This window comes from Sturnus vulgaris, chromosome Z, assembly GCF_052056855.1.
Source record: "Sturnus vulgaris isolate bStuVul1 chromosome Z, bStuVul1.hap1, whole genome shotgun sequence".
Classification (NCBI taxonomy): Eukaryota; Metazoa; Chordata; class Aves; order Passeriformes; family Sturnidae; genus Sturnus; species Sturnus vulgaris.
The window spans coordinates 72,488,962-72,510,069 of record NC_142283.1 but is presented as its reverse complement, the minus strand read 5'-3'; the positions used below and the strand labels follow the sequence as shown (position 1 = coordinate 72,510,069).

General features: G+C 61.0%; 3 protein-coding genes across 3 annotated transcripts; 2 read left to right on the top strand and 1 right to left on the bottom strand.

Moving 5' to 3' along the window:
- Positions 1-1,895: 1,895 nt before the first annotated feature.
- TMEM8B (transmembrane protein 8B) lies at positions 1,896-11,658 on the bottom strand. The gene is made up of 13 exons (XM_088156510.1): positions 11,547-11,658; positions 8,074-8,263; positions 6,784-6,991; positions 6,513-6,646; positions 6,119-6,378; positions 5,518-5,873; positions 5,122-5,218; positions 4,789-4,912; positions 3,377-3,519; positions 3,018-3,196; positions 2,785-2,931; positions 2,595-2,711; positions 1,896-2,398 (listed from the first exon to the last, which is right to left on the bottom strand). Exons 1-13 carry the CDS (start codon positions 11,641-11,643, stop codon positions 2,063-2,065), a joined length of 2,388 nt encoding a protein of 795 aa, XP_088012636.1. The 5' UTR covers positions 11,644-11,658; the 3' UTR covers positions 1,896-2,062.
- A 2,360-nt stretch (positions 11,659-14,018) lies between these two features.
- On the top strand, positions 14,019-18,470 carry TAF1C (TATA-box binding protein associated factor, RNA polymerase I subunit C). The gene is made up of 14 exons (XM_014875463.2): positions 14,019-14,224; positions 14,313-14,406; positions 14,558-14,664; positions 14,756-14,851; positions 14,933-15,003; positions 15,089-15,336; positions 15,411-15,521; positions 15,635-15,758; positions 15,869-15,940; positions 16,058-16,193; positions 16,284-16,412; positions 16,561-16,735; positions 16,869-17,006; positions 17,284-18,470. Exons 1-14 carry the CDS (start codon positions 14,093-14,095, stop codon positions 18,444-18,446), a joined length of 2,796 nt encoding a protein of 931 aa, XP_014730949.1. The 5' UTR covers positions 14,019-14,092; the 3' UTR covers positions 18,447-18,470.
- A 243-nt stretch (positions 18,471-18,713) lies between these two features.
- Positions 18,714-20,328, top strand: HINT2 (histidine triad nucleotide binding protein 2). Its single transcript, XM_014875462.2, has 5 exons — positions 18,714-18,779; positions 19,583-19,741; positions 19,828-19,932; positions 20,010-20,082; positions 20,185-20,328. The coding sequence occupies exons 1-5, from the start codon at positions 18,726-18,728 to the stop codon at positions 20,274-20,276; spliced, it is 483 nt and encodes a 160-aa protein (XP_014730948.1). The 5' UTR covers positions 18,714-18,725; the 3' UTR covers positions 20,277-20,328.
- Positions 20,329-21,108: the final 780 nt, after the last annotated feature.

Sequence of the window (21,108 nt, the reverse complement as noted above, 5' to 3'; positions counted from 1 at the left end):
TTCCAGGACCCCTCAAATGTCCGATCCCATGTGTGCCACCCTCGTGGTGTCTCCTGTGGGGCAGTCCAGGGGCGGTGCAGCTGCTTGCAAGGGGACAGCTCATCCCACCACTGGTTCTGTTACTACAGAGTCTTCACAATTCTGATAAGCAGCAGGTTTGCACTTCAGTCCTACAGCAGTGAGGCAGGAGATGAGGGATGGGCAAAGATGCTGCACGCACTCTCAACACCTCCATGAAACTGGAGTGCATTGGTGTAGGACAAGTTTGTGCCCCATGTGCGCTCCACTCCACCCTCTTCCTGGTGTGAAAGCTAAAGGTGAGCTCTTCATCCTCTGGGGGCTGCTACTGCCAGTGGGGTGCAATTTGACTTAATTAAAAAATTAATCCTTAATCTGCCACCTGGCCAGACCAGACAGGACATTCTGTATGGCAGAGCAGGGTGAGCCTAGGGGGAAGGAAGAGTAGCAGATGCAGGTTCCCCAGTCCTTGTACAATGACTGGGGCTCCTGCCCAGGCTGCCCAGCACATCTCCACGCCAAGCTGGTTCCCCATGGGCATATCCCACACTAGGGCCCAGAGGCAGAGGCAGCAAAGCCCTGAACCCACAAGCACTGCCATGATCCTCGCTAGCTCATCACTCCTCCTGTTCTGCCAATTCCATCCCCACAATCCTCTCCAGCTGCCCCCACAGGCCCCCAAGCCCACCCTGCTCTGGCCAGCTGGGGCCCAGCTCCCAAGCAGCAGTTTTAATTAGATTGCAATCCTATTACATAGCTGCCTGCCTGCCTGCAGTTGCTAATCCTGTTAAGCATCCAGTAAATCTCCCTGTGCTGGGCTCTGTCCCCAGGGGTACAGGGAGGGGGGCTGCTGGCGGGTGGGCTCTGCTGAGCTAGGATGTGGATGTTAGGATGCAGAGCTTTACCTCAGGATTCCCCCGTGAACATCCCTGCAGGGCTGAGAAATTCTCAGGAGATTGGGGAAGTCCCCAGTGGTGTGAGAAGTGTAAGTGAAGCTTTCCCTGTCCTCCCTGGTCCCCCTTGACCCCTCTGAGCTGCTGAAGCAGAGTGAAAACCCCTTGTCCTTTAGGCAGACACACAGCCCAGGTGTCACCACACCATGGTCACCACTGGCTGCAGTGGGTGCTGAGACCACAGGTCTGACCATGAGCCAGAAAAGGAGCAGGGGGTGAGAAAGGGCTATCCCAACCGGGTCACACGGTATGGTCCATGCAATGCCCCTCCCACTGGAGCCCAGCGCCCTGCAGAGAAAAGGCTGGTGGCAACAGCAGAGACACAGGGTCACTAGTCCACTGCTCCTTGGGTGTAGTGACATGTGAGTGCTGGGGCAGGCTGCCCCAGGCAGTGGGGTGACACCAACAGGCCGTGGGGCTCCTGGGGATGTGGCCCTTGCAGGCAGAGCCTTCTGAGACCTGTGCATTGCCACGGCAGGCAGCACCAGCACCATTCCCTAGTGGCACCTACCCCCACAGCTATGGGCTCACCACAGTCCTGTAGGCTTGGAAAGGACCCCAGCTGGTACAGCACAGCTGCTCCTGGGTCAGACATTTCAGCCATCCCGTGAGAGCCATCCTGTGAGTGCCCCAACAAAGACATCCTACCCTTGCAACCTGTCATGCCAGGAGCCAAAACACTGCAGCCTCTGCTCCCCACCTCTTGCCAGCCACTTTGCTCTATGTGAGAGCTGCATCAGCTCCAGAGCAGCCACCACAGAGTAGCAGCTCTGACTGAGAGCCAGGGACTGTTGCCATTCCTCCCCTCCACACCCAACCACATCCCCTCAGAAACTCCATGGCTTGGCAAAGAGAGGAATGTGACCCACCTCAGCCTTAAGACCCCACAGCTCTGCCCCAGACTGAGCCACAGCAACCCCTGGAGACAAGTTAAATCAGGCTGTAATTGGAAGAACAGGTTGGCACAGCTGGCTGTGTGCCTGCCCAGAGGAGTCCTGGCACTCCCAGAGATGGGTGGCCAGCAAAGAGAGTGGGTGCCAAGCCCCACAGGGCTGCTGTCCATGACAGAGGAGTCTGAGCTGGCATCAGCATCAGCTGGTACAAATACTGTTGATGGAGGCCACAGCGGGGTCGACGAGCCCCAGCTCCTCCTGCTCGTTGACACAGAGCTGGTACCCACATCCCTTGCGCCGGGGCAGCGGCCCCAGGCGCCGGCTGGGCTTGGCACGGGGTGGCAGCAGGAAGCCGACGCTGCCAGCGATGAGCAGGTGCCAGATGCTGTGGATGTAGAAGTAGTTCTCCTCTGTCTCCACGAAGGCGTAGAGCAGCACGGCCGCCGCTGCGATCAGCGCTCCCGGGCACAGGTAGAATGCCCAGCGCTTCCAGGTCGGAGGGTAGCAGTGGCGGCGACGGATGGTGCGAGCCGTCTGTGGTGGGGAAAGGACAGGCTGGAAGGGGCACCCACAGCAGGGACAGGCACAACCTCTGTGCCATGGTGACACATCCCTCAGGAGAAAGGGAGAGGGGTTCATGGGGAAGGGTGAAGGCAGCAGAGGGGAGATGCTGGCAGCGGCAGGATGCTGAGCACAGCCAGGATGGGGACATAAGGGGACACCATCTTACCCAGGCGACGGCCATGATCCCCAAAGCAAAAAGGCTGGGCCCCAGAAGGTTCCAGAGCCCGTGACGGTCCATTTGCAGAGCCATGGAGAGCAGCATGGCCCCTAGCAGGTACAGCACCTGTAGGCAGTGGGGCACCCATCAGGATAAATCTCTTCCATGCCGGCTCTGCATGCCCCCTCCCCACACTTGCCTGCTTGACTATGGGCTGGAGCCGGGCCATGGCGATGACAGTGACCCAGACAGACATGAGAGAGCCCAAAAAGTCACAAAACTGCAGCACATCATACTCCATGATGCAGAACACCACGATGCCCGGCTGGTCGCAGGCATGGTAAAACTGGGGTAGCAAGGAAAGGGTGTGAGAGCTGCCCCGCACAGCCCCAGCCTATCTCCTGCCCCTCAGCTGCCCCACACCACACTCACAGTGGAGAAGAACATGGTGAAGATGTAGACAGCAGCTTCTAGGAGGTAGTGGCTGCGGACAGCAATGGCCACGGGAGGCACAAACATGACGTTGCTGAGGCACAACAGCAGGGTGGAGAGGAGCTGGAAGCCGTAGGAGAAAGCCTCAGCGTTGTCCGTGCAGCCCCAGCCGTTCCAGCCTGTGATCAGGGAGAGCTGCCATCACCACTGCAGCACTCGCAAGGGCTGGGGGGGCAGAGCAGGGAACCCCCTTTCCAGCACAGTGCAGACACCTGGCATGAATGGGCTAGGGGGATACGAGACCCGCAAGGAGGAGGGGAGGATGCTGGGGGTCTGTGTGTGCCTGGGTCAGCTCTCACCAGCTTTGCACTCGCAGGCAGCGTACAGGTAGTTGTTGGTGCGCAGCAGCTTGCACTGGCCATAGATGCCGCAGTCGTTGATGCAGGGTGAGAGGTAGGCGCGCAGGTACACCTCAGCTGTCACATTGGTGCAGGGCTCAAACCTGCAGTGAGGGAGAAAGGGGTCAGCCCTCACCCTGTGCCCTTGAGTAGCTCCTGCCTCTACCAAGGCCACCTGTCGCACCCAGACTCGGCAGGTGATGAGAGACACAAGGACTGGGCAAGCTTGAAAGTGAGCTTCTTTGGTGCTGCGTATGGTAGCTGAGAACTGGTCCCCAAGGATCCTGTGTGCTTCAATTGTTTGTGCCAGCCTGAGTGAGCATGGCCACGCTTAAGGTCCCTCTGCCTTTAGCAGCACACTCAGCTGGTTCCTATTTGATTTGGATTTTGCTGTGCAAATACTATGCCCTGCCCTGCAAAGCCTATGTGTGAACCCGTCAGGGAAGAACTGGCTACAATTGGCAACTCAGCATGAACTAGAAAAGAAGCAGAGGGGTTAGGACAGGCACACCAACCCCATTGCCCTGTGCCGCCCATACACAAGACTCTGGGCACCGCCAGCACATCCACAGCTCCAGCACACCAGGAGCACCGGCAGCCCCACAGGCCAACAGCACGTACCAGCTGCTGGCTGGGCACCCCAACACACACAAATATGCACACAGTGCCAGCTGCACGTGTGTCTGCTGTCCACTGACTGTGTCCTCACACAGCCAAATCTGCACATCCTTGAACAAAGCCCTAAGTGCTTGAGCAAAGACTGCTTGTGCAAACCAGAATATGCACACAAGGGCTGGCTGCACATATTCACCCAAACATGCATGAAGCATGCATCTATATCCTTGCATATAGAGACACACACACACACACCAGCCTCACTCTTCCAGAGGGCTCCAGGCAGACACAGAGGCCAGGAGCAGAGCCACAGCACAGGACCAGTCCTTGGAGATGCTGAGTAGAGCCCCAGCCTCACCAAAGATACCCCCCTCATACACAAAGCAGAGCCCTGTCCTCCCAGCGACAGCCCGGTCCCCTCGCAGGCATGGGTACAGATGGGCCCTGCTGCGGAGGCGGAGAGGCACTGACAGATGCCCGGCGTTCGCGAGCTGACAGGCACTTCCTAACCGCGAGACAGAGGGAAGAGCCGCGGGGACCCACAGATGGTCAGGCAGACGCGAGATGGAGCCATCCATGCCCACGCAGCGCTCACACGGTGACACAAAGCCCGCAAAGCCACGTGCACACACATGAGCGGAGACACGCAGCACAGGGGACAGGCACACCCACAGACCCACGGCACAGGGGACAGGCACAGGTCACGGTGAGGACATCCCCCCTCGGGGCACAGGGAGGGGATGTGCTGGGGCTCTTACCCGTGCTCTGTGGCACAGAGCGAGCGCAGGCTCAGGTACCAGCTGCCCGTCTGTGGGTAAGGGATCCGCAGGCGGCTGAGGCTGGCTGTGGCATTAACGGAGAGCAGGAAGCCTGCCAGAGACTCTGTAGGTCAGAAGAGCTCCGGGTGAGCAGAAAAAGGTGCAGCCCCCTGCCCTGGACAGAGCTGGAACAGGGACAGAGTACCCGGTGCCAGGCTCCAGGGCCACATGCTCCCATGGTCTCCGCAGCCTCCCCCCACCCAGCCTCTTGCCACACACAGAGGGTGTGACCCCCAAGGACATGGCAGGATGGACATGCACAGCCCAGCCTACCTGTCTCACAGGTGACCGAGGTGTTGTCACTGGATGTCAGTGGGACTTCATGGTTTAGACACCCAAACACTGTCACATTCTCACCACACAAGGAGCTCTGACGGCAGAGGAGATGGCCTTAAACCAGTGCCAGGGATGCCCCCTGCTCTGACAGAACTTGGATCACAGCACACCAACTAGCAGTGTCCTAACGCCCTGCCCTTCACCCAAGAACTCCCCAAACCTGGGCCTTGGAGCACCCTAATCCATTCTCCATCACCCAAAACCTTCACAACCACTGCCTATGACCCCAGATCCTATTCCCTGCCTTGCTGCAACTTTGACATCACCCATCTCCCATCCTGCCTCCTGCCCCAAGCTACCCTGCCCTACTCAGGGTGTATGTGGCCACCTCACCACGTTGAGCCGCAGCTCCAGGTTGAGCACTCCGCCACTGTCCAGCACTGGCAGGAGGTTGATGACGAAGACAGCAGGGCGGTCAGGCGGCACTGACACGTTGGGCCCGAAGAAGATGTAGAAGTGGACAGAGAAGGTGTCCAGCTCGTTGCGCAGCGTGGGCCGGACGGGCCAGCACCGCTCTCCGGTGTGTGAGGTGACAGGGATGGAGACTGGGTGCTTGGTGTCGTTGGGGCTGGTGGGTGGAGGGCTGTCCCCCAGCGCCAGCCCGCCCGCAGAGCCAAAGGAATGGGGCATGTTCATGGAGGCGCTGGAGGGCAGGAACGGTGGTCGGGCCAGGCTGGGTCGAGAACAGTCTGGAGGGACAGAACCATCAGCAGCCTGGGCATCACACAGCTCCAGCCCCCTCTTAGATCCCACCTTCCCTCCTTGCCCTCCATTCATCTCCATTTGCAACCCAGCCTCAACACCTCACAGCTTTCCCACCCCAGCAGAGCCGGGTATAACCCTGTGCCCAGCTGCAGACAGATCCTGTTGGCATCCTTTAACCCCCACACCAAAGCAGAGTCAAGACCACCCACACCTCCACATGCACGCTCACCTGTGAGCTGCACGGTGACCTGGAAGGAGACGGTGCCTGGCACCCCAGGGTGTTTCTCCACCAGCACGTAGTACCAGTGCTGCCAGAAGGGCAGGTCCTGTGCCAGCTGGCAGGGAGTGTGTTCCCGGCAGTCTAGTGTGGTGGAGTTGTGCAGGGGGGGAGCCTTGGCCCGCACACGCAGCCAGAGTGGGCAGCCCTCGGCCCCGCGGCACCGCAGCACCTCCACGAGCACTCGCGATGTGTAGCTGGGCACAAAGACCCTGCGGGAGAGCAGTGCCAGGTTGTGCCCACCGCTATGGACTAACAGGGCTGGGGAGGGAAGCCAGAGGGATGGGACACCCTCATCTCCCCACCCTGAGGACGTCCCCTACTTAGGAACCCTTCTCGCACTCACTTGTAGAGGCAGGAACGGTTGTGGGGGGCCATGTTCTGCTCGGTGACATGACCGGGGTACAGCACAGCGATGTTCACCAGGCGCTGCACGATGAGCTGTGGCTGGAAGAGATACTGGCACTCCTCGTAGAGCCCCTGCAGCAGAGGAGAGTCAGCACAGGGCAAGGGGCACAGAGCACTGCCCCCACTCGGGACACCTGCTCTAGGCACTGCCAGCCCAGAGCAGTCAGACCCCAGCCCTGCCCCGCCATTGGTCCCTCCCGGCCCTTCACCTTAACGGAGATCTTGCCCTCATCTTTGGGCAGGTGAGCAGCCAGGAACCAGTCCCCGGGCAGTGGGCTGGTGACATTGAACACTCCCGTGGTGCGGTTGGGCAGGGTCCAGGTGAGGGTCAGTGCGAAGGAGCCAGGGACGGCCGTGTCCCTGGGGAAGTGCGTGTGCAGCGGGTTAATGACAGAGGGAGCCCCTGAGCGGAAATACCTGCAGGAGAGACAGCAGTCAGCAGGGTGTAGGCTGGGCATCGTGGCAGGGCCAGTACGTCCTATATGTGGGTGTCTTCCTCTATGCTTAAAGACATCATGGAAACCATCTGTAAGCTGGGACCTTTCTGGAGACTGAGCTTTCCTGAGTGGGTGTTCAAGCAAAACAGTTCATCTATGAGACGCACAAAAGAGTGGAGCCTGCATCGGTCCTGGGAAATGAATCATGGGGAGGGAGTGTACATGTTGTCTGGGTTTTGGCTGGGATAGGGTTCATTTTCTTCTTAGTGGCTGGTACAGTGCTGTGTTTTGGATTTAGTATGAGAACAATATTGATAACACAGTGACGTTTCAGTTGTTGCTCAGCAGCGCTTACCCTAAAGCATTTTTCAGTGCCCCATGCTCTGCCAGAGAACGGGTGCACAAGGTGCCAGAAGGGAGCATGACCTGGAGAGCTGATCCAAACTGACCAAAGGGCTATTCCCTACCATATAGAACGTATTCTGTTACACACAGAGCCTCTTGCCCAGTGTATAAACTTAGAAGAGTTGGCGTGGAGCCACCAACCACTGCTGGGGGACAGGCTGGGCATCAGTCAGCATGTGGTGAGCAACTGTGTGATGAATCACTCATCTTTCTCGGGTTTTATTTCTCTCTCTCTCTCTCCTTTTTGTTACTGTTGTTATTACTATTATTTTTGTAGCTGTTTTATCATTAGTGTTACTGGCATATTTATTTTGATTAGTTAACTGTTTTTATCTCAACCCACGAGTATTACTTTTTTTTCCATGATTCTCCTCCCCACCGGGGGAGCAGGGGGGGATGAGCGAGCAGCTGCGTGGTACTCAGTTGGCAACCTGCTCTAGTGGAACATGTCCCATGATAGCAGATTGGAACGAGATGATCTTTAATGTCCTTTCCAACCCAAAGCATTCTGTGGTTCTATGATTCTTTGACTCTATATGTACACCACACTTGTGGGAGCAAAGAAGCAAGCAAGAGCAGGCAAGCTATGGGGCAAGTCCAGGCAGGAGCAGCAGAGGCAGGCAGGAAGGGGACAAGCAGGCCAGGCTGCTTACTCACACGGTGATGCTACGGTCTGGGCATTGATCCCCAAAGGTGCCACCTTGCTCCTTGAAGGTGATGAGGTTCCAGACGGCAATGACTGTGTCCTCGGGAATGTGGAAGTGGAAGAGCTCGATGCTGGCAAAGGAGCGGAAGGGACTGAGCTTGCGTGGTGTGCGGGTGAAGTAGTCGGTCACAAAGAGCCCATCTGCAAAGAAGACGCAAGGGTAAAGGATTGGGGAGGGGGTTGTGGAGCACCCCCTCCAGAGCAGGCCCACCACCCAGGCTCTGAATATGTCACAAGTGTCCAGCAGCCTGGAGGCAGGAGGGGTTGGGACAGTGCCATTTCAGTGAATCCCCAGGGCTGTTGTCAGCTGTCCCCAACTATGTCTCCCTGCCCTGGCACAGTCTGCATCATTCCTGGTTCAGCTCTGCCTCAAGTCCAGTTCACTGAGCTGTGGGCACTGATGGCCTGTAGCCTGAGGAGCCCATGGCCCTGGCTGCTCATGCTCTGCTCCCCGCATTTTACCTGTAATAAGTAACCAAACATTCTTCATGGCTTCAGCTATGCCCTAGCAGATCAGCTTCTCCAGGAACACACATTCCCCCTCATCTGCCTGCTGGGGAGGCTCAGCACTGAGCCCATCATAAAGTTTCACCCTAGAGCCACAAGAAGAAGGAGCAAGCAGTACACTTCCTGCACTGCCTCCCAGCTCTCCCATGGTTTGTGGAGGAGGAACGGTGCACATATGTGTGCACATATGCACACGTGGGTGCTGTCTGCATGCACGGCAGAGTGGAGGCGTGCAAACCCACGTCCATGGGTGTGTGTGTGCCTGTGCACAGCCCCATGTCTGAAAGACACTTCCTGCAAGCCCACGGCACAGCTGAGGGCCACCTCCCCCTGACCAGCTGCCTAACAGGTCGATTTTCAGGGATTTCCAGGAGCCCCAGCAGCAGAGAGATAGACACTTCTTTGTCACAGGGGAGAGCAGGACTTGAGACAGCAGCCATAGCTTCACCTACCATTACCACACTGCACTAGTGACAGCCTGGGAGACCCATCCATTTTTCTTTACAGACACAACAAGAATGAGATACCCCTCTTCCCAAGCTGCTGGAAAGGGGGAGGCCGGGAGAGGGTAGGCTGGGAGCAGGTCTGTGCCCAGGAGGACTCGTCCAGTGGGAAGTGGGATAGCTGAGAAGAGGGTCTGCTTTGCACCACATGTTCTTGGCCGGGAGCGTGCGCATGTGCTTGTGTGCACGTGTGTTTGTGCTGCGTGTGTGCAGCCCCAGCAGGCTGTACACTGACATGCATCTGCTCCCTTGTCTGGAACAAAGGCAGCTCCCCCTCCCTTTCACTCCCAGCCGGCACAAGCCAGGCATGAAGCACCTGACTCCTCAATGCAAGAGCATCCGATCCCAATTTCTCCACCAGGGACCACCTGGTCAATCCACAGACCCACGTGGGGACAGTGACCTCGCAGGGCACCCCAGGGAGGGTGTTGAATACAATTCCAGAAGGAGAACTGGGGGAAGAACCCGGAGCTACCCAGTCCCAGCGTGGACACCCCATGCCTACTCGCCCAGGGCAAGGTGAAGGAACTGATGGCACACAGAGGGTCAGTCTGAGGCGCCATGGCAGTGCAGCCAGAGCATGGGAAAGGTGCTAGAGGATGGAGCGGGACTGCTATCCATGGAAACGGAATGGATGGAAGGAGAAAAGCCAAAGCCTCTCTGCTTCAGGCCAGCGGCCGGAGTCGCAGGACCCCAACCCCAGTGCTACAGCCCCGGGTCGCGGCCGGCGGTCAGCACCGCGGACAGCTCCGCGGCCGGCGGTCAGCACCGCGCACAGCTCCCGCTGCCTCCCCACCGCTGCTCCCCGGCACCGGCAGCCCCAGACAGCTTCCCCCCTTCCCAGGGGATGTCCCCTCGAAGCCCCCAAGTATCCTTGGCATCCCGGTCACTAAGTCAGCTTCCTGCCCCACAGCCCGCTCCTGGTCTCACATACTGTCGTCGATGTATCCCCCGCACTTCCTGTGTGCCTCGTCTCTGCGGGCTGTCCATCTCCACGGCCCCCTGCACACACACAGCCTTCTGCCCTGCGTCTGCAACCCTCCTGGCCCACTCACTGCCCACGCACACGCCTCCCTCCCACGGTGCTCCACTGCCTGTGCACTGCTTGCGTCCTCCTCGCACACACAACTCCACACCCCACTGCTCATCTGTCTCCATGCCCCATTGCATGGGTACACCATGTCCCACTGCACACACATCCAGGCATCCCATTCCGCAGATATCCAGTACCCTCTACACAGGCATCCCTGTGCCCCGTTATGCAAACAGCCCCCTGCACACGCGTCTCAGTGCCCAACGCACTCATCTCCTGTCCCAGTGTGCATGCACCCTGTGCCCCATGGCACCCCACACTCAACTGGGGACACCTCTGTACTCTGCTGTTTATCTTCCCCAAACCTCACTGCATGATGGCCCCATCCCTTGTGCCACACTCATCGTGTCGCATCACATTTGCACCCCACATCCCAAGGTGCCATCCTCCCGTAGCTGCACCCTTGTGCTCCATTGTTACCCGCACCCTGCCCCACTGCATGCAAACCTCACATCCCATTGCTCGAGTAGCTCATCCCAAGCTACGCATGTACCCATTCCAAGCTCATCCCCTGTGCCCCACTACATGGACCCCCACACCCCACACCCGAAGCCCTTCTGCCCACTGCATCTTACCCACTCCCTGCCCCACTGCATGCACGCTCCGCATCCCATTGTTCGTGTACTTCACACCCATCCCAAGCTCATTCCTCTGCCCCACGGCTCCTCACAGAGCCCAGTAATTCACACCTCCAGCCCTCCTGCCCACCGCAAACACCCCCGTGTTCCATTTTCACCTGGCTCCCACCCCACTGCGTGCACAACCCAAATCCCATTGCTCGTGTACCTCATTCCCACCATTCGCTCATCCCGCTGCCCCACGGCACGCTGTCCTGTGCTCCACCGCACGGACCCCTGCGCCCGGTGCCTGCAGCCCTCCTGCCCACCGCGCACACCCCCGTGCTCCAATCCCACCCGCCCCACTGCGCGCACCCCCCACATCCCATAGCTCACGCACCTCACACCCATCCCAAGTTTCTCCCTTGCGTCCCGTCGCACGGACTCCCGCGCCCCACACCTCCTGCCCAGCGCACACACCCCGGTGTTCCGTCCTCATCCGCCCTCCGCCCCACTGTGCGCACCCCCCACATCCCATTGCTCCCGTACCTCACACCCATCCCGAGCTCATCCCTTGCGTCCCGCCGCACGGACCCTCGCTCTCCGCTCCAGCAACCCTCCCACCCACCGCACACACGTCCTCGGCGGTATCGCTTCGCCCCCGCCGCGCCGGCACCCTCGACGTACGCTCCCGCGCTCCGTCCCGCGCTCGCCCCGCCGCCCCACACCCGCGCCCCCCGCCCCGGTCTCCCGGCTGCGCTCACCGGCGGCGGGCGGCGGCAGGAGCAGGAGCGGCAGGAGCAGCAGCGGGAGCGGCAGCGGGAGGCGCTGCCCGCCGCCCCCGCCGCCCCGCCGGGCCATCGCCGCCGCCGCCGCCGCCGCCGCGGCTGCCGTGGGGCGCGCGCCTCCGGCCGCCCCGCCGCGCACCGGCGGCCCTGACGTCACCCGCCCCGCCCACCGAGACCGCCTCCCGCGTCGCCATTGGCCCTCGGGCACGTCAATCACTGGGGGCCGCGCCACGCCCCGCCCGTCCCGAGAGACAATTCCCCCCCACCCATTCCCCCCGGGATGGACCCCGCGCTGACCGGGGCACGGAGAGACAGCGACACGGGCGGGAAGGGAGATGGGAGGCTGCGGAAAAGGGACACCGGGCTGGAACCCGAGATATGGGCCGGGAACTGGGGCACAGGGCTGGGGACTGGCCCATGGCTCTAGGGACAGGGGCACGGGGCTGGAACGGAGATATGAGCCGGGAACGGGGACACAGGGCACAGAGACACCGGCTGGGGCAGGGATACCGGCTGAGGGCAGGAACAAGGCGCTGAGGGCAGGAACATGGTGCTGGAACTGAGATACGGGCCAGTAATGGGGTCACAGGGCCGGGGGCAGGGACATGTCTCTGAACCGAGATATGGGCCAGGAATGGGGTCACAGAGTTTGGGACAGGGACATGGTGCGAGGAACAAGGAGATAGGCTGGGAGCAGAGATATGGGGCTGACGAACAGGAACATAGCAATGCAGACAGGGACATGGGTTGGGGGAGAGGGACATGGTGCTGGGGACAGAAACAATGGCTGGGGACAGTGATGTGGGTCTAGGGGACAGGGACAGGAATATGTCCTGGGCACAGAAATATACGATGGAGAGGGATATGGAGCTGATGGCATGCTCTGGAATTAGGGAAAGGGATAGGAGGCAGTGAGGGCTACCTATGATGCTGAGGGTGGTGGGGCTACCTACCCCAGGAGGAGCTGTGTAAAGGACCCAGGTGTTTTTCTACCAATGGCTACCACCTTCTTAAAGCAAATTGTAGCACGTATCTTAGAGAGGAGGTGTCTCACAGAGGGGGTCTGGGCACCACCTGCAGGGATGAGGGCATCTTGACTGGAAACGATCTCATCACACTTTCCCAGACTCCCCTGACATCACCATCCTCCATGGCCATAATGAAGGCAGCAGGTTACCAGTCATGGGAATGTTCCTCTCCCATCCTGTGCTCCCCACAGGGCACCCTGGGAGCTGCAGCAGGAGCAGCCACCCCACCGTGTCCCAGCCTGACTGCCCAGCAACCCTCCCCAGAGCACAGACCCTCTCCAAGTATGGCTGGGGGCTACCAGCACAGCTCTGGGGCCAGCGGTCTCTGGCATAGGGATATACAAGGACCATGGTCCCTCGAGGAGAAAGCTGGTCATGCTGTCCTTGAGAAATGGACAGGGGAAATTGTCTCCCTTCCAGATACTCCCCAAAAGCTCCAGGGTCCCATCAGAGCCCCGTGGGATGAACCTGAACTCTGTGTGGTTTCCCATGGGGGTCTGGGGCCAGGTGGGTCCCTCGTGGGGAGCCAGCAACCACCCTGTGGGGAGGAAGGAGCACAGAGACGGGGTGGGAGTAGGTTTACCAAGGCCAAGCAGGTGTGAGAAAGGGCAGGGTGGGATGGGAGATCAGGAACAGCCTCAGCCTTCCAGGAGCCACACTTCACCCCCACAACCCCCAGATATTTGAGACGATCCCGTGGCCCCACACCCCACTGGTGTATGGGCTGCCCCATAACCATACAACCGAGGCCACGGAAAACCAGATGTGCCTCTGGCAGGACTCACAGGGGGGTTTCACTGCTCTCTAGGTGACCAGAGGGAAATGATGCCCGTACTCCTACCCGTGCCCCGGTGAGGTCCCGTTCCTGATGGTTCTTCAGTGCCAGTACCTGGTCTGGCCCTATCCCACTGTTTCCCCTCCCCTCGGTCCTGTCCCAGTTCCACCGCTTCCCCTGCCCGTCCCATCCCATTCCCGTCCCAGTCCTACCGCTTCCCCCCGCCCGTTCCTCTTTCCATCCCGTTCCTTCCACAGTCCCATCGCTTCGCTTCGCCCGTTCCCGTCCCGACCCGTTGCCACAGCTTGCCCCTGCCCGTTCTCATCCTGGTCCCACCGCTTCCCCCGCCCGTTCCCGTTCCCGTTCCCGTTTCCCGTCCCCTTCCCATCCCGGTCCCACCGCTTCCCCCGCCCGTTCCCGTTCCCGTTCCCGTTCCCGTTCCCGTTCCCGTTCCCGTTCCCGTTCCCGTCCCCTTGCCATCCCGATCCCGTCGCTGGCCCTCTGCCGGCCGTACGTTTTTAGCCTCCAGCCGCCAGGGGACGGTAGCGCCCCCGCGGCTGTGCCGCCAGAGGCGCTCTGTCCCGAGCTGTTCCCGGGCGCTGATTGGTGCGTGCCAACAGCGGGATGGTGACGCCATTGGCGGTGACCTCGCCATCCCCACGAGGTACCGGGACCCCCGGCCCAGCCGCGTCCTGGCCCCAGTGCCCGCTACCGCGGCCATGGAATTCCCGGCCGCGCTCTTCCCCTCCTACTTCAGCGCCGGGCCGCCGCGGGAAGAGGATGGCCCCGCGCCCGTCGCCGGTTGGGGCGAGCACGGGCAAGTGCTGGAGGGTGGCCCCGGCCGCCACCAGGTGAGGCCCTGCCGCGGGTTCGGACCGGCCAAGGGAACCGGCAGGACGCTCAGAGGTCGCTCTGACTGTCCCCCTTCGCTCTCCGCAGGTGCAGCCGGCGTTCATACCCAGCCGCGGCGCGGCAGGCGAAAGGTGGGAAGCCGCCGACGCTGCGGCCGTGCCGGTGCTGCTGCCCAGCGCGGGTGAGAGCCGCGGGAGCGGGAGGGAGGGAGCTCGCTGCATGGGGGCTGGAGGGAACCTGCCGTCCATCTCTATCGCTGCCGCTGCCCCGCGGTGCTGAGCGGTGTCCCGGTGCTCGAGTGGTGCCAGGCGGCCTCTGCGTTTTCCCCACAGGCTGCTGGTTCCCCTCACCCGCACCTCAGGACATCGTGTACCGCAGCGGGGCGTGCAGAAAACTCCGAGCAGGCAAGTCTGGAGCCACTCTGGACTTCGCCAGGCAGGTGGGATTTGAGGCATTGCATTCTGACAAGGACTTAGAGGGCAGCGTGGGACCTTTGCATGAACTGACTCTTTCCCCTCCCTCCCATGCAGCTGGGCCATTTCTTTGTGGATCATCCAGAAGACGCTTTTGGCTCCCTAGGGCGTCTGCTGCACAAGAACTTCTACCTGGGAAACTCCAAGCTGAAGGTCACTCTCTGTCCAGGCATAACAGTGCTGTTCCTCACTCTTCCCCTTGCCAGTCTCAATCTCTGCCCCCTACTCCTGTAGAGACCAGCCCGGAATAGCACCATCCGGATGACAGCCCTGATGGAGGACGTTGACCGCCTGGAGGCCCGACGGTGAGTATCCCTATGTCCCCCGCTCTGCAGAGGTCTGGGGGTCTCCTGCTCTGTCCCCCCACCTGATGCTGTCTATACCCTGCAGCGGCTGCCCCCGGCAACACTTGGCCTCCCGCCTGCGCTGGTTCTCCCATCTCTGCCGTGACTGGCTCTTCGAAATACCACTGGGCCTACTGGCAGACTGCCTGCACGAGGAGCTGATGCAGCAGTGGTCCAACCTGCTCTTTGATGACAGCTTCACTGGGGGGGCACTGGCCTGGTTGCCCCCTGAAGATGGGGGAACACCCGTGGGCCGCCTGGTGCACCCTGGAGGGCAAGCCATGAACCACCTCTGTATCCTTCCCCATGGGGTGTCCCTGGAGAGGGAAGTGGGGGTTGTGTTGCACTGCCCTTAGCCAGCATCCCAGATTTCCAGGATGTGGTGCTAGAGGAGCTGCCCCATGCCCGGGGCTCTCCACAACAGTTTGAGCTCAGTGGACGTGTCCGGCAAGTGGCTGCAGCCCGTGTGGATGGGCAAGGTGAGCTAGCCCCAGGATTCGCATCTCGGGGCAGACAGGATGTAGGGAGGAGGCGCAGCAGGGGGCCCCTGGGATGCTGCCAGCTCACATATCCACATCCTTCCCCCTGACAGATTTTGTTGGAGTTCGCTCAGACTATCACTGTGGTGTTTGGAGGGTGCCAGGCAAGACAGGGGCAGCTCCCACACCACTACAAGTGATCCGCACTGATATGCCTGCTTCCTGCCTCACTGTCAGGTAGGTGCTGGAGGAAGGGGCTGTGACAGGAGGGACCTCTGCTTGTGCAGCCCTGCTCTGTATGGCGGGTTCTGTCACCCCATGTTGATGCTGTGCCCCCTGTCCTGCAGCCCTCACCTTCCCGGGGAGCTGTCTGTCTGCACCCAGAGCGGGACCATCTACCTCTGGAGCATCGAGACCGGGTGAGATAAGGCTGTCTAGGGACTCGTGCAGACAGTGAACTCCCGGGGGTAGGAGGCCCAAGTGACTGTGGCAGCCCTGCCCCATGCCAATACTGCTGTACTGCTGTCTCCCCACAGGCTGCAGCAGCTCCGCCATGACCCCCAGACCATGTTTTTTCGGGACTATTCACCCTGGCGCTGGAGTGACTTCACTGCCCACCCACGGGTGCTCAGCTGTGCTGACCGCACAGGCCTGCAGTGCCTGGATGCCCGGGTGAGCTTGGGATTGTGGGTGTGGGGCTGGGGCACGTAGGGATGAGCATTCCTCACCCCAAAGTACTGACTTCGTCCTGTTCTGCTGCAGGCTCCCAAGAGATGCCACTTTGACTTGTTCAAGGTGGGCGAGGAAGCTGGTTGCCAGCAGGGTGAGCGTGTGGTGCTGCCCATGTACCTGGGCAGGGCTCACCCTTCACAGTACCTTGTCACCACCCAGGTGAGTCCCACCACAGCTAGAAGCTGGGGAAGACGCAACACAGCTGTGTCTCCATATACAGCTGTGTATGGGGCATGAGGATCTTCCAGCTGAGGGGAGCTGGCACAATGTAGGGTGTGTCCTGTCTGAACCAAGACTCCTGTCCTAGTTCTCCGTGTATGTGCTGGATGAGCGGTTGCCACTGGTGCCTGTTCTGAAGTGGGCACACATGATGAAGGCCCCTCCACTTTTTGCACACCTAATGCCAGGGAAACCTGGGAGGAGCCACAAGGTGCTGCTTGGCGCATCCAGCACCCAAGAGCTGTTGCTGTTGCAATACCGGGGTAAGAGACCAAGCTGCAGGGGTGCTGCAGAGACGAGGCTCCTCTGTGCCCATATCTCAGCCTCTTTGCTGCTGGGATCAGCTGCTGTTCTGGCATCTGTGCTCACCAGTCAGTTTTTGGGGTGTTTCCTCAGGGGGCAGCCAGTCGGCCTGTCAACTGGCGGGGACTCCACAGAAGCTGCACAGTATTGCAGGGTGCCTGCAGCATCTGCCCACCCAGCTCCCGCACCGCCACCACCTGCTCCAGCAGCGCCTCACAGCCCCAGCAGCAGGTGAGTGTCCCACACTAGCCCAGGCTGCAGGTCCAGGCTGCAGGGGAGAAGGTGGAAGGGAATGGAAACATAGCCCTTGTCATGGCCTGGCTGGAGGGTGGCTAAAAAAGCAAAAGTGATGCCCCTAACAAGCGTGTGGAAGAGATTAATGACATGGAAAACAAGGTACGGGGCAGGAGCCGGCAGTGAGGGGTGGAGGCAGCTCTATCGCTGTCCAGGTCCCTGGAGCATCCCCAGGACTGAAATCGTAGTGACAGTGCCTTTGTTGTTCCTGCAGGGCTGGCTGCCACACTACAGGACGATGGACTGCACAAGTCCATGTTGGTTTTCCAGCTCTCTGAGGCTGGGGATGTCTTCTGCCAGAGGCTGACCCACAAGGCAGCACAGCCCCCTGCACCCCCACCGAGGGATGAGGCCACAATAGCCCCTGGCTCTTCCCCTCTCTTCGAGGCTCCAGACAGCAGCCCACGGGGCTTGGGTGGTGAGGAAGAAGAGCAAACGTTCTACTTGTCCAACGTGGAGGTGATCATCGATGAAGAGGAGGAGGGCGTGGGCACACCAGCACCCCTGAAGGAAGCTGAACTCCTGAAGGAGCCCTGTGCCAGCCCCCAGCACACCCCAGCGGTGCCCAGCACAGCTGCAGCCCTGCGGTACCGCCGCTGGCTGAGGGCCTTTTCCAGGGCCTGCAGGGAGCCTCCCCGGCATTCCTGCTCCCCCAGCCTCAGCCAGAGACGTCTCTTCACCCACAGAGATCTGGAGAGGCCGGCAGGCCCCAGCAGCCTGCAGAGGCAGGTGCGCAAGCACCTGCGCCAAACCATGCAGGAAGGGGGCCGCATCCAGCCCTGGGAGCCTTTGGCACTCCAACCACCTCCCCTGCCACAAACCCTGGAGCCAGCAGGGGGTCCGGACCCCCTGAGTACCCGTCTGACAGCAGCTTGGGCTGGGGACTGGGAGCAGTGGTGGGAGGATAGGACAAGCTTCAGTGTGGCACAGAGGCAAAGGGCACTGCGGGAGCGGCGGCGGCGACAGAAGCGAGCCAAGGGCCGCCGCAGCCTTTCGGCCAGCTTCACCTCCTCCCTCACCTACCAATCTGAGCTGTCTGAGCTGAGTGATGTGGGCCCCCAGATGCTCTCCCCCAGCCGCCCACCCGTTCTCTCCCAGGAGGGCTCCTCACCAGCCGGCAGCCCCCCACGTCGCAGCCTCTGGACCTCACCAGTACCTGAGGAAGCCCTGCTGTCTTCACAGAGCCTGCGCTGCCGCGGCATCCCCAAGGAGCGGCGGAAAACGTTGCGGGACTACCTGTCCGTGTGGGCCGAGGGGCCCCCCGAGCCTCCAGAGCCCCTTGGTAGCCAGGCCAGCCAGCTGTGCATCCCTTCTTCGCAGAGCCAGCTATCCTCCGCCTCACAGCCCCGTCGCAAGCGCCCACGAATGGGCTTCTGAGTGCTAATAAACCTGCTTGGCACAGCCTTTCTCCTGGGGTCCTCAATTGTTTGGTCAAGGCACCCACTCTTAGGGGCAGAGGAGGTCAGGCGGGACGCCCGGGATTGGGACTCTGGGCTGAGGGAGTGACCAGCTTCCCCGGTCGGAGGGTCCCCGCCGGGATGCTCCGACGCGAGGGTCGCTCTCATGCCAGGGTTGGTGGCAGCGAGGCGGGCGCGGGCGCTTTAAGGGGGCGTGGAGCGGGACCGGTGTGTGAGGGACGGGGCGGGAGCGGCGGCCATGGCGGCGGTGCTGGCGCGCGGGCTGGTGCGGGGCGCGCTGCGCCTGGGGCAGGTGGGCGCGGGGGGACGCGGGCACGGGGGGATCCCGGGATAACGGGGACACACCGGGGTATGGCGGGTAACAGGGGCTCCGGAACGGGTCTGCACCATGCTCACCATTACTTCCACATTCGGGCAAAGTCCGCGGCGGGCATGAGCGCCGGCCCGCGTACTCCCACGCCACGGCCCGGCGCCTCAGAGCACCCGTGGGCATCCACCCCCATCCCAGCCTGCGCCTCCGTGGGCACAGCCGCCCCCTGCACCCCCAAGGGCATAGATCCTGTCAGCCCTGTGGACAGTCCCCTGATAGGCCGGTGAACACAGCGATTTTTCACCCTTGTGGGCACAGCCCACTGTCCAGGCTGGGACTTGTGGACAGTCCCCTGTCACCCCCAGCACAGCCCGCTACCAGTCCCCTCGGCATCTGCCCTTCTTACCCCTTATGAGTGTTACTACCGTGTGTACCTCCCTATTGCCCCATGTGGTAGCCCCTGTCACAGCCAAGCATTAACCCCATGTGCACCCCACCATCACCCCTGTGTGCACCCCCAGGACCCCTGTATGAATCTCACCAGTTTCCACATGCATTCCCCACCACATTCCCCATCGCCCCCAAACGCATCCCTTGCCCATATCACAGTGTCCCCATCATGTGCATCCCTCCACGTGTCCCCTGCGACCCCCACGTGCACCCACCATCAAGCCCCTGTGCTCCTCTCTATCACCTTTGTACGCGTGTTCCCCCACCCACCCCCACCGCGGTGTCCTTGTCGTTGTCCCCGCGGGCCCAGGCTGTAACCCAGGTATGCCCCTCAGCCCCAGCGGTGCGTGTCGGCGCCCAGCGGGCGGGACGGGGAGGTGGGCAAGGCGCAGCAGGCAGCAGCGGCCGGCGAGGAGGCAGGAGGGCAGCCCACCATCTTCAGCAAGATCATCAACCGCACCATCCCTGCCACCATTCTCTATGAAGATGACAAGGTAGCTGGGACAGCAGGACCTGTGTTCCCACCGGGGCAAGGGGGCAGAACCCACAGGTGTGGGGCTCACCCTGCTCCCCCTGATAGTGCCTTGTCTTCCGTGATGTGGCCCCTCAAGCCCCTGTGCACTTCCTGGTGATCCCCAAGCGCCCCATCCCCCGAATCAGCCGCGTGGGTCCCCAAGACACTGAGGTGAGTCTGGAGAGGTCCCTGGGACACCAGTGGTGGGAGTCATACAGTGCTGACCCTGCCGCTCCTCCCTCCTTCAGCTGCTGGGGCACTTGATGGTGGTGGCAGCACGTACAGCGCAGGCAGAGGGGCTGGCTGATGGCTACCGCCTTGGTGAGTTGATATCCCATACTGTGCTGTGGGGCAGGACCCTCACTGGTCGTCCTGGGGGGCTGGGGACAGGGAGTGGCCTGACCCTTGTATCTCTCCTGACAGTGATCAACGATGGGAAGCACGGCGCACAGTCTGTATACCACCTGCACCTCCATGTGCTGGGGGGGCGGCAGATGGGCTGGCCCCCTGGCTAATACCCACGATCCACTTACTCCTCAATAAAACATTTCCTTGGTGGTGACTTCAGTGGTTCTGCATCAGGGTGGCTTTTTGGGGGGTGGAGGTGGTGGCTGGCCTGGGCAGAGTTGGCCTCCATTGTCACAGCATTGGTACCCTACTTTGCAGAGGTGGCAGAGGGTCTGGGCTCCCCACATACCAACCCCACAGTTGAAGCAGTAGGGTTTACTGGGGCTGCCCACAGCTCACAGGCAAAAGACTCCTCTTGGTGCTGAGCTGAGGAAACAGGCTGGGTGCCACAAGGTTGTCCCCGAGGTGGGGAAGGAGCATCCTAGGGGTGTCAGCAGTACACCACATCCAGGGCTGCCCACCCAGGCCCACTGCCACCACCCAGCCCCAGCATTCCTCAATGCCCCTGCTCCACCTCAGCTTGCCCCCGCACCAGCACCCCTGTGTTGCTGCCAGAGCACTGATGTTTCCCGGCTTTTCAAAACCAGTTAATTGCACTAGATTAATCTAAAAGCCCTCGGAGCAGGCTTGTTGACTGCACGTGTACTTCTTGGTGACCCCTGAGGGGCCTCTCTGGGAGCTCCAAGGAGGATCACAACCCTGAGCAGAGCACAGGCTGCATGGTGGGAGGACCTGCTGCCCCCTCCATGTACACATACCCCCCATACTGCAGCCACTATACTGCTTGTGTGTGCACTATCATGCAAAACTCAACTGCACTGCTCACCCAAGGCCCCCCAGCGACGCACCTCCGAGGGAAACTCACTATCCTGCTCACCCCAGCCCCCCCCAACAAGTGCACACTGAAGCAAACACATCGTACCCTTCACTCCAGACCTC

Coding starts and splice junctions, on each gene's coding strand:
- TAF1C (XM_014875463.2), top strand. CDS start 14,093: ATGGAATTCCCGGCCGCGCTCTTCCCCTCCTACTTCAGCGCCGGGCCG. Junction 15,004..15,088: donor GACCGCCTGGAGGCCCGACG/GTGAGTATCCCT, acceptor TATACCCTGCAG/CGGCTGCCCCCGGCAACACT. Junction 15,759..15,868: donor GCTTCCTGCCTCACTGTCAG/GTAGGTGCTGGA, acceptor CCTGTCCTGCAG/CCCTCACCTTCCCGGGGAGC.
- TMEM8B (XM_088156510.1), bottom strand. CDS start 11,643: ATGGCCCGGCGGGGCGGCGGGGGCGGCGGGCAGCGCCTCCCGCTGCCG. Junction 6,379..6,512: donor AACCGTTCCTGCCTCTACAA/GTGAGTGCGAGA, acceptor GCTCTCCCGCAG/GGTCTTTGTGCCCAGCTACA. Junction 2,932..3,017: donor TCACCATGTTCTTCTCCACT/GTGAGTGTGGTG, acceptor TTGCTACCCCAG/TTTTACCATGCCTGCGACCA.
- HINT2 (XM_014875462.2), top strand. CDS start 18,726: ATGGCGGCGGTGCTGGCGCGCGGGCTGGTGCGGGGCGCGCTGCGCCTG. Junction 18,780..19,582: donor GCGCGCTGCGCCTGGGGCAG/GTGGGCGCGGGG, acceptor TATGCCCCTCAG/CCCCAGCGGTGCGTGTCGGC. Junction 19,933..20,009: donor TGGGTCCCCAAGACACTGAG/GTGAGTCTGGAG, acceptor TCCCTCCTTCAG/CTGCTGGGGCACTTGATGGT.